The 18367-nt window shown below is 41.9% G+C and overlaps 1 protein-coding gene across 5 annotated transcripts; it reads left to right on the forward strand.

Moving 5' to 3' along the window:
- Nucleotides 1-743: 743 nt before the first annotated feature.
- aspg (asparaginase homolog (S. cerevisiae)) lies at nt 744-18158 on the forward strand. 5 transcript variants are annotated; one of them, XM_058614673.1, is made up of 19 exons: nt 744-1282; nt 3186-3312; nt 3841-3876; nt 6773-6884; nt 6994-7119; nt 7200-7283; nt 7541-7667; nt 7753-7865; nt 10892-11077; nt 11173-11286; nt 11598-11717; nt 11872-11967; nt 12438-12601; nt 14886-14972; nt 15378-15477; nt 15581-15646; nt 15757-15804; nt 16228-16283; nt 17130-18158. In XM_058614673.1, the coding sequence occupies exons 1-19, from the start codon at nt 1036-1038 to the stop codon at nt 17140-17142; spliced, it is 2022 nt and encodes a 673-aa protein (XP_058470656.1). In that variant the 5' UTR covers nt 744-1035; the 3' UTR covers nt 17143-18158. The 5 variants fall into 5 exon arrangements, with proteins under 5 accessions (XP_058470656.1, XP_058470657.1, XP_058470659.1 ...); XM_058614674.1 differs by lacking the exon at nt 16228-16283; XM_058614676.1 differs by lacking the exon at nt 15757-15804.
- The last annotated feature ends 209 nt before the right edge of the window (nt 18159-18367 follow it).

Genomic DNA, 18367 nt, shown 5'->3' on the forward strand with positions numbered 1-18367 from the left:
TTATGTTTCAGTATCTATTCTTGTCATCTGATAAGGCTAACCATTGGAGTGCTTATAAAGGGTAACATCGCCCTCTTGTGGCAGCTACCAGTTACTGAAACGCCATGATTCCCATTGATTTATTTTTGATTTTTTTTTTAAACGCTTCCATACCTTTTGTCCTTTTGTCTACTCCACAACATAATGTCTATGAGAAACTATTGCCTCTGTGGATTTATGAGCGTACACACATATAAATTGTTATCAATATATTTTCTTGTATTCTGGGAAAACCAATAAACCACACCATTCCTCCAAACGTATCTATTTGATTATTATATTACTACCTTAAAAAATATCACTCAGAAGGACGTTGAATCCAAAGGAAAATGCAAGCATTTAATAGGGATGTTGTCCCACAGTGACTTTTTGTGGTAAGACTGTTAATTGCATCTAAATGTGAAGTTGCGTTGGGTTGAGATAAACAGGAAATTCATTATGCACTACATAATTAAAACCGAACAGATATCTATCTACCATGGGAAACATACATTTACATTGCCAAAGCGAGTGTAAAACTAAAACTAAATTGTGTCATGGCAAAATGAAAACAATTACAATAAAATAATATATATGTCAGGATAAAATGCTGTTGTTTTCAAGAGAAAATATAAATAAAGACCATGTACACAAGTACTATTTAAGGCCCCGCCCCACATAAGTGACGTTGAGGTGGTCGACGTCACAGTGGACACACATACGCACACACACTGTCCATCAGCGCTTCAAGGACAAACCTGCTGTGAGAATGAGATGAGTCATATCAAAGTACAGCTTTGGCAACATGAAATCATAATAACAGGGTGGTTCCACCCCTCGTCTGCTCTCACGTCGTGATTACAATGGAAGCTGCTTCCCTGCACTTAAACCTGGAGAAAGAGCACCGTGTGTCAGGCAGCTGCTGCTGACGACGACAGCACTGGGGGGGGACCGCGCCATTCAGTCCAACACTCAGGACGAATTAAGCGTCTTATTAGCGGCTAACTTCACTTCATCATGGCGGAGTCCAGTTTCAACAACCTGACTTCCCTTGCGCGGGCTTTGTCACAGCCCAAGCTGGAGCTCCCTGAACTCAACGAGGTGTCCCCTACGCGTCCAGGTGTCCAGGTGCACCGGAGGAGACTGCTATCGAGCTGCAACTCGGTCGAGTCCACCAATGAGCCGCTGGGCTCACCGTCCGAGGAGGCGCGAGTCCTGGTCATCAACACCGGAGGAACCATCGGGATGACGATACACGATAACGGTAATTCTATGCTAGTGTGTGTGTGTGTGTGTGTCCTCTGTGGACAGGTAAGGTGCTAGCCAGCACAGCGAAGTCAGGTTTCGTGTGTGTAAATAAGAAGTGTGTGACAACAACACGTGTTTCTTAAAATATCACGAGCTTATTCTGGTCCTACCGGCTGACGCTAGCAGGGTGACAACAATTAGCATGCTAACCGACAACACGTGTGTGTGTGTGTGTGTTTGTTTGCGTGAGATTGAACGGACTGAAATGTAAACATTATGTCAGTAAATATTAGAAAGAGCAGTATCAGCCCTGTTTTTCCACCTGGATATGTGAGTAGTAAAACAACATGATGCAATGTGCAGCAAGAATAAATAACTCCACGTTGACACGAGCGGCTGTTGAGCAACATCTGCAGCGTCCGTGCAAAAATAACATTCAAAGGTCCAGCGTCAGGTGCAGTTCAAGCGGGGACCAACACGCACATACACACATACAGGTTTCCGTGACGTCAGAGGACATTGCATTGACTTTGCATTCATTCCCCGGAGACTTACGCTAATCAAGGGTTTTAACGAGGGCCAGATTTGATCATGTGAGGCATGTGATCTGTATGTCACAGGTGGGTTTCAAACCGGAAACTCTGGTTTCAAATCACAACTCCTGACCAGAGGAGCTAAAGTGGGTGAATACGTTATAAATCCAAAGTTGGGAGCTGTGTAAAATCTGTCTGAGGGCCGTGATTGGACTGAACCATAATTACTACTGGTCTAATCCTAAACCCTGACATTAACCTAACCCTGACCTCGGGCTAACATTTCTTGATCTTAAAATGTAGTAATTAACTTTATGGGGACTTGACTCAAACAACCTGGGGGCCACTGAGTGTTTAGTTTGGTCAGTAGGGTCAGCCGGTCACTGAGGATGAATAACATAATAGTGAAAATATTGGGAGGGGAAAATTTGAGAAAGGGACATGGAAATAATATTTAAGATGATATTTCACATAATTTCAAAATAAAAGTGCCTTGTTTTGATATGGAATGATAAATAGTTCACAATGTAAACTTATTTATTATGCAAAAATGAATCCAGTAATAAAACTCACAGAAAAAATACACACACACACACACACACACACACAGTCCTTGTATTGAATGACTATGTTGAGCTATAGCATTAAGAAAAACATTTCAAACATATAGCAAACTGGAAACTGAAGAGTTGTCAGCTGTCAACCTCAAATGTCACTTTGACTGTAAATGTCCTGATTCATACAAATAAATCAGCGTGATCTTACTATAAAATCTTGATTACACTCCTAAATGACTTGAGGCTGACACACACACTCTTCATTTGTGTCTTAATTTGATCTGCTGGCCTATTTGGACACGTCAGTGTGTCTCACACTGTTACAATAGTCCGATATTTCACACTCGGTGATAACTGAATGTCGTGAAATTGGGATTTTTCCGAGGTCATACCTCAGCTATGTCACACATTTCATCAGTTGAGGGAGTCTACGTGGATCGGCGTTTACATTGTGTGTAATAGCCTTGTGATTTCCCGCCCATTTCCCCATGTTACTCTTGGCAACACATGCCTACAATTCTCCCTTCTGTCTGTCAGGATGTCTGGAGGCAGCTTCCCCCCGCTGTCTTCAATGCTCACACACGTGGTTGTCAGCTGCCGCGCGTTTGCTCGAGTGAATGTCTGCCATCTCTACAGTAATAGTGAAATTCACGGTTTAATGCATCTGTAACATGCCATTTCTTACATGTACCACCAGGGGTCAGTATTAGACTGTTGTGTGGCGGTGTTATCATGGCCCCCCCGTTTTTGCTCTGTTCTAAATTGTTGAATTATGACACAAATATCAACATAAACCCCCTTTTTTAATTGTTTTTTTTTTTCCTTTCAGTGCTCGCACCAAAAGCCAACGCGTTTGTGAAGAGTTTGCGGAAGCTGCCCATTCTCCACGATGAGGCATATGCTCAGCAGACCTGCCTGTATGACTACTATTCGTCTGAGAGCACGCTGGTCCTGCCGTAAGTCTATCACTCGCAGTCGGCTCTTGTATGGTGCAGTGTAAGTCATCATGTTTTGACTGTGTCGATTCTGTTATAAATGCTTAAAGCCCTTTGTTCTTAATTAAAGGCCTTTTTTAAAAAAAATTTTATTTACAAACATTAAAACCTAACCTGTCATATTTTTCCCTTTGCAATCGATTGATGTTGTCTATTAATACTGAAAACTGAAGTTATGTAGCCGCAAGGTCGTTACGTGATCACTGCTTATCACGCTGGCGTATATCAAGTATTACTGGTTGCACCGATTAAACGGCAACGTTACTTGTCGGTGACGTTTTTAACTGCTATTCAATTGTGTGTTTTTATTATTTTTCCTCTTTATAGATATAAAACAAATTAGTGCAGATGAAATCTTATTAGAATTGACAGAGACCACAAATGATCTTCCTCATTATTGCTTTATACCAATCGATGTTGTGTGTGAGATTTCAGAGTGGAAGATCGACTTCGCTCACATGTCTGTGAACTGCTTTTATTGATTTACAGGAAATTGACGTCCGTTTCTGAACTTCAGTTCAATAGGTGCTGCTGCCATTGCACTGTGCTTGAGAATGGTTTGTGTGTCTGTTGTCCCTTTTTTTTAGTAGTGAATGTATGGGTGTGCTTGCATGACAGGAAATACGTGCCTTTGGTAATAGGAGAAAATAGCAGGAAGGATAGAGGAGCACAGAGCTGAGAAGGAGGAGTAGGGGGGGTTAACTCAGCCGGGATAACCATGTGATTTTAGGGAAGTTTAGCTGGTAAAGAAAAAAGCTGTAACTGCTGGTAAAGTGAGGTGGATCCGCTCTGTTGCACTGAGAGTAGAGAGCCCCCCCCCCTCGTGACTGAGCTCCCAGCTGATCAACAGCCTCCGTGGAGTCTTCATTAGTGAGAGCAGCAGGGTGCCCCGGTTGTGTGGCGCCGATAAGGAAAGCCATACAGCAGCTGTGTTCGTAGAATGGTCTCCCAGAACCTGGAAGTCGAGGTTTTGCGAGCAGTTTGTGATGAGTAGAGAGAGTAGAGCTGAACACTTAAAGGGCTGTTTCACCCATTTTTTTCAAGTCAAATGAAAAATACACTTCAAATCATTATGAGGCTGCTGGGTTTGTTTAATTCACATTCGATTACAGAGTTGGATTCGATTTATTCAGATCGGTTGAAGGAAGTGACTTTGACGTAGACTTTTTGTCAATTTTATTTATTTTTTTCAATCTCAACTTCCTCTGTTGTTGTGGGAATGAGACGTGTATAGAATAGAATAGAATAGCATATTATTTATTTAAAATTATGAGTTGTTTGGTTCATAAAATGTCATAAAATGTTGAACCTTGAAATTCTGATTTTCTCATATGTCGATTACATTTAAGAAGCTGCTTACAACCACAAACCAATTAACTCATTATCACAAGAGCTCATGATTAATTTAGTAATTGACTAATGGATTCATTGTTTGTGACCCTAGTATTTATTTTAATAACGCTATCGATGCACTATATTGGACTTTTTTGCCAATATGCTACTATATCAATATATCAAGAGTGCTTGGACTGATACCCGATACCAATCTATATATATGTGTATGTATAAGGAACATGGCAAGTACATAATTAAGCTTATTCCAGGGCTACAAAAACCTAATATTTTTTTATTTTAAAGGCATTATAAACTTACACTAACATGTAACACACTGGACGTTTTTTTTCCTAACTAACAGAGTGTGGCTGCTTTCATGCTCACACAACTGACTAATATTAAAGATGAACTAATCTGTTTTAATATGACGACGTGAGCATGATTTTTTTTGTTTTTGTTTTTAGACGTTCGGCACGTGTTGATAGTCACTCACCCTTTGTGTTTAGACCGTGTTAATAATATCAACTGGTATCATGTGCGAGTCTAATGGGCGCACTGTTGATGATATGCATTTGTTGAATACTTATAGGGAATGGGTTTATTGATTTATTGAAAAGCTTTATTCATGTGATGCGAAGGGGGAACGCCACAAGGTCGTTTGCCCCCTTCCTCCACGTCTTCCTCCACGTCTTGAGTCCCTCTACTACACTCACACACTCGATAATTATTCTTATTCTGTGATGCATCTTAGCACATACTATATAAATCTATACACCTTAGGATATGATTGGTCATTTGAATAGTGTTTTCTCGGGGGCCACGTTTGCTTCAATAAAATCACCAGCATATGTTCTTGGGTTGTGTCTGGACGTAAAGCTAATTAGGAGAGTGTCTGTAGTAGAACCCCTAGTCAGGAGGACTGGTGTTTGCCTGCTCGTCCTTCCCCCTGCTGGTTCCAGGCTGCCGTATGGTAATGTATGTGTACGGGGGGGGTTGTTCCACCCTATTTCTTTAAAAGGGAGATTAAAAACGAAAATCTTTCCATGGTTGTTAAGCCAGTCACACTGCTTCATTCAGGGTTGGCCAGCCCGAGGTGAACTCCTGTTAGAGGCCACATACTAAATATTAATATGACTGAGGCTCACTTCCTTGTGACTGGAAGCAAACTAACTTGAAATGACTCACTGGGTAAACCTCAACGCACATTAAATGGACTCTCTTGTGTCTGTTAACTTCACCTGTACACGTGTATATAAAGTGTCCACGTCTTATCTTATCTTATTTGTCTTATCATCTCAAATGTCCCTTTTGAACCAACACAAAATCGTGGTGGTTTAAACTAGTAAGTGCGATTCTAAATGTGATGTTATATTTTAAGCCCAGGTTTGTACTGAGTCTTTTTTTTTTTTTTTATAGTTTTATAATTTGTTTGATTGGGATGTTACTATTTGCAGCTCGGCCGGTGTCACAATTATTGTTCTAACTGCGACTATTTTTGCATAATTGCGTTCATTAAACTTCATCAAAGCAGCTGGGTGAAGCAGAAATGCTGTATTTCCTTTTTTTTTTTAAATATTCAATGATGTGTTGCTCATAATAAAATGACGGCATCAAATGAAATGAACATGAGACAGAAGCCAAATTGCTTCTTGCAATGTTTTGGGTGGCAATTAGCACACGTTTTCTAATTTGGTTGTGTTTTGGCGATTATTTGCATTTCTCTGAAATTGTAATCAGGGCCTATGTAATGCCCCTCCCTTCTACACTCCCAAAAATGCCTGTACGTGTGTGAGTGTGTGTATGAAACAGGTTTTGACACCCTGCTGCTGAGACACAAGGCCGACTTCATAGACACTTGTGTCACTTCATAAACTTAGCTTGTTACACCATTTCCCCTCCTACTTCATAGACTTAACCTGAACCAATTATTATTATTAACTCTTAACAGTGTCGCTGATCATACTTTGTTTAACCACATGTCCTGTGAGTGAACTGCATGTAGTTGCAACGACTAACATTACTAATATTTGTTTTGTTTTTTTTAACACAATAACCATACTCCTAAATAAACATCTCTCTTTTCCAGAATGTGTAAAGACTGTAAGAGAATAATCTACACTGTCTTAGAGTACAGCCCTTTGCTGGACTCCTCCAATATGACCCCAGATGACTGGGGTAGGATCGGGAAGGACATTGAGGTATTTTTGCTGCTGGACATTGATTGATAAACACTCGTGTCACACACACACACACACACGGTGGAATAAAACAAAGCAACGTGGCGTTTATGTTCTCGTCCTGCTCCAGAAAAACTACCAAAACTATGACGGTTTCGTGATCCTTCACGGCACAGACACGATGGCGTACACGGCCTCCGCCCTGTCCTTCATGTGCGAGCATCTGGGCAAACCCATCGTCCTCACCGGCTCACAGGTAAAAAAAGAAAGTGTCTGCAGACTTTTTGAGGAGGTGTACCGTCTTGTGTAAGATGACATACTTCATACGTCTTTCAGGTGCCAATCTATGAGATGAGGAATGACGGCAGAGGCAACCTGTTGGGGGCGCTGCTGATTGCCGGACTGTTTGTCATACCTGAGGTGAGGAAATGGTTTAAACACTCTTGCTTTCAAACACACGTGACACAAAGTTAGCCAATTTCCTTTGCATGCAAAGATGACAAAAGCCTCTAAAGGACTCGTCTGATGAGAATGACTGGCGCGTGTTTCGCAATATTGCCAGACCAGGAAGATTGTAAAGTAGTGTTATCCACTATGTCTACAAGTGCAGTCAGTAGCGTCTAAAAGCACCAAGAGTAAATTATAAGTGTTGATTAAGTGTGCGTCATCCCCTTCAGGTGTGCCTGTATTTCTACAACAAACTCTACAGAGGCAACCGTGTGACCAAAGTGGACGCTGGGAGTTTTAATGCGTTCTCCTCGCCTAACCTGCAACCGCTGGCCACTGCTGAAGTGGACATCACCAGTAAGACACGGCTGCACTGATCATGTCTTCACGTTTCTCCGTGGGGTTTTTTTTTCTGACGTGGTTTTCTTCGTCTCTGCCACAGTCAACTGGGATACGGTGTGGCGGTCGAACACCACGGCGAAGTTTCAAGTCAGCACGGAGCTGAACCGGAACGTGGGCCTGATCAGGCTGTTCCCAGGAATAACTGCTGCCACCGTAAGTCAGGTTACACACGCCAACGCCTTCCTAAAAGTGTGGTTTCCCAGCAACCAGACACCAAGGACACCACACTCTTTGGACTCGTAGTGAGCTGTTCGTACAGTAGTTGGATGTATTTATTTGAAAGAACAAATATAATCAGTGTCAAGTAGGCATGTCCCGATACAACCTTTTCACACCCGATATGATATCGATATTGCAGCCTTGAGTATTGGCCGATACGATATCGATCCGATACGATATCGATCCGATACGATATCAGCATGAATCATCTTCTTCTTTTCCTTTCGGCTGCTCCCTTCAGGGGTCGCCACAGCGAATCAACCTCCTCCATCTCACCCTGTTCTCTGTATCCATCTCTCTCACACCAACTAACTTCATGTACTCTTTCACTACATCCATAAACCTTCTCTTTGGTCTTCTCTTTGGCAGTTCCAACCCCAGCATCCTTCTACCAATATACTCACTATCCGTCCTCTGTACATGACCAAACCATCTCATTCTGGCCTCTCTGACCTAATCTCCAAAACATCTAACATGTGCTGTTCCTCTGATTGACTCATTCCTGATCCTATCCATCTTCGTCACTCCCAAAGAGAACCTCAACATCTTCATCTCTGCTACCTCCAGCTCTGCTTCCTGTCTCTAGACCATACATCATCGCTGGTCTCACCACTGTCTTGTATATCTTTCCTTTCATTCTGGCTGATACTCTTTTATCACACATTACCCCTGACACTTTTCTCCACCCATTCCAACCAGCTTGAACACGTTTCTTCACCTCTTTTCCACGATCTCCACTGCTCTGGACTGTTGACCCTAAATACTTAAAATCCTCCACCTTCTTTATCTCCACCCCCTGTAGCCTCATGGTTCCACTTGGGTTCCTCTCATTCACACACATCAGCACGAATCATACATACTTTAATTACTTATTTTGTAGTGTGGAGTGTTAGAATAAGCTTGATCAAGTGATATTACTTGATCCAGTAGGTTTGAGAAAAACCGACCCATTTATTATTAACCAATGGTTACATATATTTTAACCTTCAACATAAGAATATTTGATTTTTTGCCATGTTCATTTCATTATTCGCTACTGGATAGAAGTGCTAGAGCGGAATGGACTGCTTGTGTCAGAGTGCTTATACCGGAGATTTTAGGGGCAGTCCGATTTAATCCGATACTCGTTTTTTGGCTGATATCGGACCGATATCTGATATCAATATCAAAGGAACATAAAATACCCAGACCAACAACACACAAAAAAACGCACCTTGTTTCTCAATATTGAACACATCATTCAGTCATTTACTAGGTTGGTGAAAACCTACCCAGAGTCATGAGTTGGCAAACAAGAAGCTGGTCGGAAGTGGGGTTCAATTTGACTTGACACTCAAAAAATAACATCAGAATAACATCTGCCAGTCAGGTTTTGACAAAGGAGGATTTTGTTGCTTCTCTCCATAAGAGCCAACCCAGACGACGCCAAAGCAGAATGATCCGATCGATTTAATATAGAACGAATCAAATAAATGTTGCCTCATGGTACACAAGTCGACTCACACTCGATGTAGCCTAAAGATAAAAAACATACACAAATAACAAAGGGCAATTGAAGTGTAACCAAACATCAACCGGTCTGCTGTGTTTACTAACAATAGCCATTTCTGTCTGACACTGTAAAACCAACCCAGTTCAATGCCACTGAGGAGACTTGTGCGGCACCACTGAACTACATTGATCAATTTAAGGCTCGAGAAACACAGATTGACACGTTTTTTACACCATTTTCTGCATTTCATGTACCAAACATCTACTTGATCAAAAGAGATTAATCACTTACTTAAAGAAATATCATTTAGTTGCAGTCCTATTGTGTTTGGAGAATGTTTTTAGTGGATGCTGCTTGTGAAAGTCAGATTTTCAACAACTTATTTGAGGTAAATGTTGATTTTGTCATGGGTGTGTTATTACACTCAACAGATAAACAGAACAGAAGATGAAGAAGTCTAATGTTGCCATTCAATTGTCTTTTATGTGTAAAGAGTACAGTTCAGCACCAAATGATATTAAGTCAACAAAGATAGACATAAATTAAAACTGTTAGCTGTATCAGGCAATTATTTCAGCTTTGCATATTGTAATGACCTCGTTTTCCTCCTCAGCGTATTAAAACGTAATAAAGGAAATGTTCTTCAAAGGTAGCAGCCTGCTCCAAACTGCAATAAAACATAGTTAACTTTAATTTAATTGTGCTATTACCCATCTTCTGTTACTTTGCCAGTCATGTAAACCCGCCATCAAAGCTCAGCCCAGAGAAAGATGAGAACGAGTTATGGGCCATGACCAATCGCCCTGTAAAGAGGGAGGACTGGCACGGATACTGTAACATTTATCTGCACCTCCCCCCCGCCCCGCAGCGGCTGCCAGGAGAAGGACTTTACTGTCTCAATCTGCTCCTGCTGCCCAGCTCGGCGATCAAGACTTCCTCGCAGCTTTTAACTGCCTTTCGCGAGGCCCTGTTTTGATTAGGCACCAGACTCTCGTGTCCCCACACGTCTCCCGCGTGCGAACGCTTCACTGGTAATCTGCGGCAACCACTTCTTGTCAAACTGCTTATCACATCAAAAAATACCGACTGAACCCGGCACTTTTAATGTCACCTTCCCCTCACATTTTATGGTAACTGCCGCGGTCTTGCCAAGTGACTTTATGCTTGCTAACACCTTCAGATTAATTGCTCTCCTTCCTGCCATCTCAGTCATCTGCCATGGCTAATGATGTGGTATAGGGCCTCCCCATTGCCAGCCAACCAGTGGCGAGGATACTGGTTGCGTAGATTGCGCCAGATGGGCTTTTTGGGAGCGCGGTCGGTTGCGTGCATTGGAGTGGAAGAAAAAAATAACATGGAATACTAATTTCTCAATTTGATTCTCCGCCGTTAAAGCAAAGCAAGTTTAGTTTGCAATAAATTGTGGTGCGTTTTTAAAACCTCAAACCTCAAAGTCATCCGCTTCCAGGTGAGGGCTTTCCTGCAGCCGCCCATGGAGGGTGTGGTCCTGGAGACCTACGGCAGCGGAAATGCCCCCGATAACCGCCCGGACCTGCTGGAGGAGCTGAAGAAGGCGACCGACTCCGGTGTCATCATCGTCAACTGCACGCAGTGTCTGCGGGGCACCGTGTGCACGAGTTACGCCACTGGCAAGGTAGCTCCTGTCGACGTTGAGTCAAAAATGGAGAAGACCGGCCCAGAAAATGAATAAAGTACTGACATGAGTCGCTCATTCCCATGACTTCTCAGGTGCTGATAGAGGCCGGGCTGGTAGCTGGTGGTGATATGACTCCAGAGGCCGCCCTGTCGAAGCTGTCCTACGTCTTGGCCAAGAAGGAGATTGATCTCGAGGCCAAGAAAAAGGTTGGTGCCTCGTTTTACATTTAAGCATTTAGAAGACACTTTTCTCCAAAGCGACTTACATTAGAGGAATAAACTACAGGAATAAGAACAGTGCTGACGGAGGGTGAGAGTGCAGGTTAGTGCCAGGACAGAAGATGCTCTTGAAGAAGCTGGGTCTTCAAGAGCTTCTTGAAGATAGACAGGGACGCCCCTGTTCAGGGATTAGGTCAGTCAAGTGTTTATTCTTCCTAGTTGTCATCTTCTCACATAATTCAAACAAATACGTGGTACCTTTTTAGAGTAATTAAAAATGTGTGTGTCCTTTTTTTAAGCTGATGAGTCAGAACCTGCGAGGTGAAATGAACGTCGACTTGGCAGGAGCCAAACTGTGTCTGAGCAACAGCCGCTTCATCCAGGTCATCGCCAAGTCTCTGAGCGTCAGCTGCAAGGAGGTGAGCGCAGCAGCAGCAGCAGCAGCAGCTTTAAGCTGAACTGCAGATAAAGCACCTGGCTTGTGTTAAAATCCTGTAATCTTCATACATGTTAGACTCCTTTTGTTTAAATGCAGTTTGGCCTTTAAATGATTAAACTGTGTGTTGTCTACAGGAGCTTCAAGCCATTCGCGATGCTCTGACTCCTCCACTGGCATGTGCTGCTGCCAAGATTGGAGATGTAGAGGCTTTAGAAGCACTAAGAGAAATGGTGAGAAACACTGCAGTCCCACACACACACTTTTGGAATTATTGTTACTCGTCAAAAACTGAAATCAACACTGGCTTGAATAACACGTTCCCTTGTGCGTCACATTAATACGTTTCCGCGGTCAGTCTCTCCAAAACGACATGGGTGTAAGGAAGCAAAAACATGAGGCCTGACTGGTAAGGCAGGCCCTGTCGCATGTGGTTGAACTGGAATTCTAAACACGGATGTAAACATTAGTTAACGCTTAGTTAGAATCCTGACAATAAAATGAAGCTTCTGTTGCATCTTGTCAATCAGTGTCAAGTCTTTGATGATTCTCAGTGTTGTGTAGAATGGGTTTATTGTGTGATCATTGAACTAAAGGAACAGATTGTTGAAGCCAAAACTATCAGTTACTTTATTTAAATGTTGTTTTTTTTGCACTTGCTGTTAAAAACAACTCTAAAAGTTCGGTTTCTCTTTCTTCCCAGGGCACTAACTTGTGTCTCGGTGACTACGATGGACGCACGCCCCTTCACGTCGCGGCCTGCGAGGGCCACCTGAAGGTGGTGCAGTACCTTCTGCGTCACGGAGCCACAGTGTACGCTAAAGACCGCTTTGGGGATACGCCCCTATGCAACGCAGTACGCTTCAGGTAAACCTCGCCGCATTTGAAACGATAAGGGCTGATGCTGCTCTTCTGGTTTTATCCGTCTACCGTGGCAGTAACGTCGTTTACGAGCTGCAAATGAGACATTTAAAAGAAGGGGGAGGGGGACCAAAAAAAAAAAAATCCCCTTTTTGCCGTCAGCAACCATTGTTATTCTTCATAGTCCTTTTGAGTGTTTCTTGCAAAACATGGTGTTAATAGCTGCAATAGAGGACACTTCATTAAATGAGCTGCAAGGTAGAGAATCTGGCTCTATTGAAATGGCGGGGAGGGAGCAGCAGCTGCGGGGGGAGGGGGAGGCGGGGTGAAACCGGGAAAGCAACTCATAATGGAGTTTACAGGGCAGGCAACAAAGTAATTAGACTAATTATCGCGTTACAATTTAGACGGTGTTTATTTTTATTTATTTTTTTACCAAAGTACATTGAACAAAAAGCCATGTTTTAAAGTTTCTGCTATAGTGCCATGTGGCGCCCCGGGGTGAAAGCGGCGTAAGAGTTGTGCCGAATAGCTGTTTGTCCTATTTGAGCAGTCGGCTTAACTGCAAGTGTGGACTTGTTTCCCTTTGTTATGGAAGAGGGACGTCCTTCAGGAAACAGTTCACATACCTTCATATATATGTATATATGTATATATATATATTTATATATATATGTATATGTGTATATATATGTATGTAATGAAATTAAAACCGAGTGAGAGAAGTCGATGTTTGAGTCGCTTCTAGGATGTTGGCATTTCTGGCACACCTTGAATGCCACCCTACAACTCACTGACGACTGTCAGAGGTCCATATAAGGAGTGGCAGAGAGCAGCAGAGGGAAAAGAAGGGTTTAAAGAACAAATGAGGGGAGTGTCGTCTGAACCAGTCCTACCAGCCTGCTCCCAGTTTCACAGATGAGAGATACTGGCTTTTTAACTTATTTATTTTAATAGGTCTCTTTGACTGTAACTCTGCGTGCCAGCGACGCGTCAGATTGACCTGTTGGTTTACTTTTTTTTACCGCAGAGCAAGCTCAGCTCTGATTTATAAACTCAGCATGTCAGTGGTCAGCACTTTCGGGCCCTTTTATTGTGTTGTGTGTTCCTGTCACCATGCACAAATGTCACTGCAGGTGACTCCTGTGTGGGGGCGGATCATTGTGGCCCGATAAGGAACTTGTTCCTACTTGCCAAACTCACCACTGAGTGTCAATTAAAGTGAAAATAGAAAAACAACCTGAATTTAAAGCATATGAAAACAACATCTTAGATATACTGTGTGTGTATATATGTGTTTATCTTATACAGCGTGTGTTTGTAATGCTCAAGCAGGTATTGAATAACCCGTGCGTAATAGACACAACATGAAATAGGAGGGTTCCACTCCAGGTTTTACAAAGCCAGTGTTGTCTTATTGTTCAAGTATATGTATATATGTGTGTATATATATGTATATATATATATAGATATATATATATATATATACATATACATATACATAACCACTCTTTCACAATTTGCAGGTCATATAATTATAATTAGAATATCATCAAAAAGTAGATTTATGTCAGTACTTCCATTCAAAAAGTGAAACTTGTATATTATATTCATTAATTACACACATACTGATATATTTCAAGTGTTTATTGCTTTTAATTTTGATGATTATAACTGACAACTAATGAAAATCCCAATTTCAGTGTAATTCAGAAAATTAGAATATTACTTAAGACCAGTACAAAAAAGTTTTTTTTTAGAAATGTTGGCCAACTGAAAAGTATGAACATGGAAAGTATGAGCATGTACAGCACTCAATTCTTAGTTGGGGCTCCTTTCATCAAAATTAAAAGCAATAAACACTTGAAATATATCAGTCTGTGTGTAATTAATGAATATAATGTACAAGTTTCACTTTTTGAATGGAAGTACTGACATAAATCAACTTTTTGATGATATTCTAATTGTGTGCATGTGTGTGCGCGTGTGTGCACTGAAGTCAAGATCAAATATACAGTGAAAGGATTTTTTTAAACACATTTTAGCAGGAAAAGGTGTCACTGATCACATTAATGATGTCTCTATTGTGGAATGGAGCTCAGCCATCATTAATTTGATCATTTACACCTTTGCGTTTCCTACTCTGACATTTTTGTATTCTTAATCCCTCGTATCATGTGTCGGGAGCTGCTGCGACAGACGCTTGTCTATTATCCGTCCGTTTCCGTGCTGCGATAACTAACATATAGCCGTGTTCCACTGCTGTATGTCCTGTGATAACTCAACGCAGGCACAAAGAAGTTGTGAAGCTGCTGCGACAGACCGGGGCCCACTTCTCCAGAGACAAGCTGGAGGAAGCAGGAACAGAGCTGTGCAGGTGAAACACACAAGAGGACACAAATACAGTTCCAAATATCTCGTTTGACCCATCCTACATAGCTGACAAAAGGGGTTCAACCAGTTGCCCCGCTTGTTGCACAAACTGTAGGAATGCTCCCAGGCAGCATAGTTTTGGGTTCTGCTCTGCATCTCCTGTGTCGCCAATCATACGACGACGCTGGCTGGCACCCTTTTATTTATCTGCCTGAACCGTTCCAATTAACAGTTTCAGGAACACGCCTTATTTAAGCTACGATCGGTGTCACAATGACAATACAATCATCAGTCGATCTATAAAAGCTGTCCTTCACACAGTGCCTCTTTAATTGTGTAAATAATATTTATAAATAAAAAAAAAACACAACCCTTTGCTGTCGTAACCCAGTCGTTTCCTGTGTGTCAGTCTTGCAGCCAGCAGTGACCTGGAGGGCCTGGAGATCTGGAGCCTTGCCGGAGCCGACCTGTATAAACCCGGCTACGACGGACAGACGGCAATCCAAGTGGTGTGTGTTCCGGGGACGACGCGTTCCACACGAATAAGCGCTTGAACTCGTTCATAATTTGAAAAAAAAACAACACTTATTGCTCGTGTACCTTCTGTTACAGGCTCAGGATTCTGGCAAAAAGGAAGTAGTGGCTTTTTTAGTTCAGATCATGAGCAATAATTACAAGGTAACCGACCCCATTTCCCGACACTATTGAGAGTAGTACAGTGTTTCCTCTTCGTCACATTTTCCTGCTCCTCACTAATATGCATGGACGTATTTCTTGTTCAATTTCAGACAGTATTTGGGGAATTTAATTCATGTGATGATGATGATGATGATGAGGTAAACGAGATGCTGTGTGTTTGCATGCTCCCCCACCCCCCCGTTAGTGTTTGTCACGTAGTGAGCCCGTCCTCATACACAGCGTGGTTTCCGTGGCTCGTCCGCCTCCGTCTCTGTGCACATCACCTGTTACCTTTGATCCATCCAACCCTATTCTGTGTAAACTGCCTATTACGGTCTTTATTGTGTGTGTGCGTCCAAGCATGAATTGCACACTGAATCGTCACGCATAATCAATACCCAGTAAAAAAAAAATGCTTTAAAGGTGCAGTGTGTCAAATTTAGGTGAAATTGTTTTTAATTTGGGGAAATTGAAATAATTCTATTTTTTTCTTTTTTAATATTATTGCACAATCACCTGATTGGATGAATTGTTTTTGCTCCACAATTATATCTAGAATTTTACCATGTTTTTTATAATAGCCCACGACGGACATTCTAGCATCGCCTCTTCGACAAACTTGGAAGAGAAGAGTGAGGTGAGGGGAAACTCGGCCACAACACGCAACGTCACCAGTAAATGTTGCCAGCTTTTACACGCTGTACCTTTAAATGATACATTTTTCATTCCATACATTTGTCCTAAAAGTTGAATGAGCATCTTTGTGGTTTTTCTGGACCAAATGTCCTGTTGTGGAAGAACAGAGAGGTCGTTTACACAGATCGAGGACTTTGTCCCCCCCGTGTTTGCTCTACAAACGCAGGAAGACGAGTCACAGCCGATGACCAAGAGTTGTTTGTGTGTAAACGTCATGTGAGGTTTTACTTGGAAAAACTGAGATACAAGCCTAGTTTTCCAAGTAAAACCTCATTTGTACTCACAAAGAGCTCTTGGTCGGAGTTTTACATTTAAGATTGATTCTAGGAGTCTTTTAAATCATCTGTTAATCTCAAATGTCCTTTGTTTCAAAGCTTCATACACTGAAAGCTACAAGCAATTGATATTTGCAGCCTTTGTTTTGTGAAGCAGACGATAGACGGGTTGATAACCACTGTAAATGTAAAAGTACCTTCTGTATTTTCTGTTTTTCGTCAGATAAAATCTCGTCACACATTTCATGCCTGCCCAAAAATGCTTATCGATGCTGAAGCAGCTGACCGTAGTCTGGGATGATGTAGAGGCTGCGTACCTGCATGCGTGTGCATTTGTCACAAGCTTGTCTTGTGGGGGGCGGGGATGTCTTCAATTGGGAAGTTGCTTGTTTTGGGGGGGGGGGGGGGGGACATTGATTAAGCTTGCTCCTAGATGAGTTGTGGTCTCAAACAGAGCATCTCTCCAGTGCTGCTTCTTAATCAACAAAGGTTTCCTTTTGTGTCTGTGGCAGAACGGTGGAGTGATCGAGTTCACCGCCTCCCCATCGGGACCCTGAGCTGACGCCGTCTCAACCCGACAGCCGCCGTCCTCTGTTGACGTCCAAGAGATCCTTTTTATTTTTAAAGTCTGCACAGTTGTCTCCTAAAGAGCCGTCACGATTTAGTCTTTAGCACTAGTCCAGCACTTTGAGTGCACATTGTCCAAGAAAGATTAAAAAAAAAAAAAAAAAAAGAAAGTTTTGAGTGTGCGTTTGAATGTTTCATGTATATTTCAGACTTAATCAAACTCTTTTATTACTATGTATGTATTGTTATTGCAGTGTTCTGCGAGTTGTTTTGTCACAAAGACTAACGTCCCATTTAGTTCTTCAAAGGAGAACTATGATCACGAAGTAGTTTTTTAATCAAAAAAAACTAAATAAGGTTGAACAGAGTATGTTAATTTATTCACAGCAACATGTCCGCGACATCTGGAAGTACAGGGTTCACTCTCAGATTTTATTTTTGTGCTTATTTTTATAGCGATCGGATGCTGGAAAGTGTCTAATGAGAATTAGGTTTTGACGTTTATTGTCAGGAATGTCACGAAAGTGTTCCTCTGCCCCTGAAGCACACATTTCCATCCTCTTCTGCTCAAGCAGGTTTTACAAAAACCTGCGCTTGCCATACAGACTCATCCGGCCTGTTCCTCGTGCTGATTGTCGAGCTGGAGGAGTCACGTCTCACTTTGAAATCTGAACGGAAGACATTCAGTCTGTGGGAAGAAGAAAACGGCCAATATCTGTGTTCTGTCATGTATTTTTAAAGAAATAGTTTGTTGTATGTGCAAGTGGTGTGAAACAAGGCTGTGAAGCCAATCCAGGTATTTCTTTTTGTGTCCATGCTTTAAGTTTAATCTGAAAAGTGTTCACGTGTGACTTTCCGGTCCAAATACAATCACGATCACTTGAAATTTACGGTTTCACCTCTATGTAACAATCAAAGTGAGAAGGGTGTGTGCAGGTGTTTTTCCAACAGAAATAAATCTTTTTGTCTTTCGATTCAGTGTCACTTCTGACTCCTACTTTTACATGAAATCCTCACAAAACACCATATAACACCTTAATATGAATTGTTGCACGTCCACGTAATTGTTTAAATGATTTAAGAAGTAACCACTCATTGTGATTGGTTACAATTTGTATTCTTAATAGTGTGTTTAACTGTATGAATTTACTGCTGGCTATACAATAAAGTGCCCATTTAGGAT

This window comes from Solea solea, chromosome 18 (assembly GCF_958295425.1).
Source record: "Solea solea chromosome 18, fSolSol10.1, whole genome shotgun sequence".
NCBI lineage: Eukaryota > Metazoa > Chordata > Actinopteri > Pleuronectiformes > Soleidae > Solea > Solea solea.

Coding starts and splice junctions, on each gene's coding strand:
- aspg (XM_058614673.1), top strand. CDS start 1,036: ATGGCGGAGTCCAGTTTCAACAACCTGACTTCCCTTGCGCGGGCTTTG. Junction 6,885..6,993: donor GGATCGGGAAGGACATTGAG/GTATTTTTGCTG, acceptor GTCCTGCTCCAG/AAAAACTACCAAAACTATGA. Junction 12,602..14,885: donor TGCAACGCAGTACGCTTCAG/GTAAACCTCGCC, acceptor AACTCAACGCAG/GCACAAAGAAGTTGTGAAGC.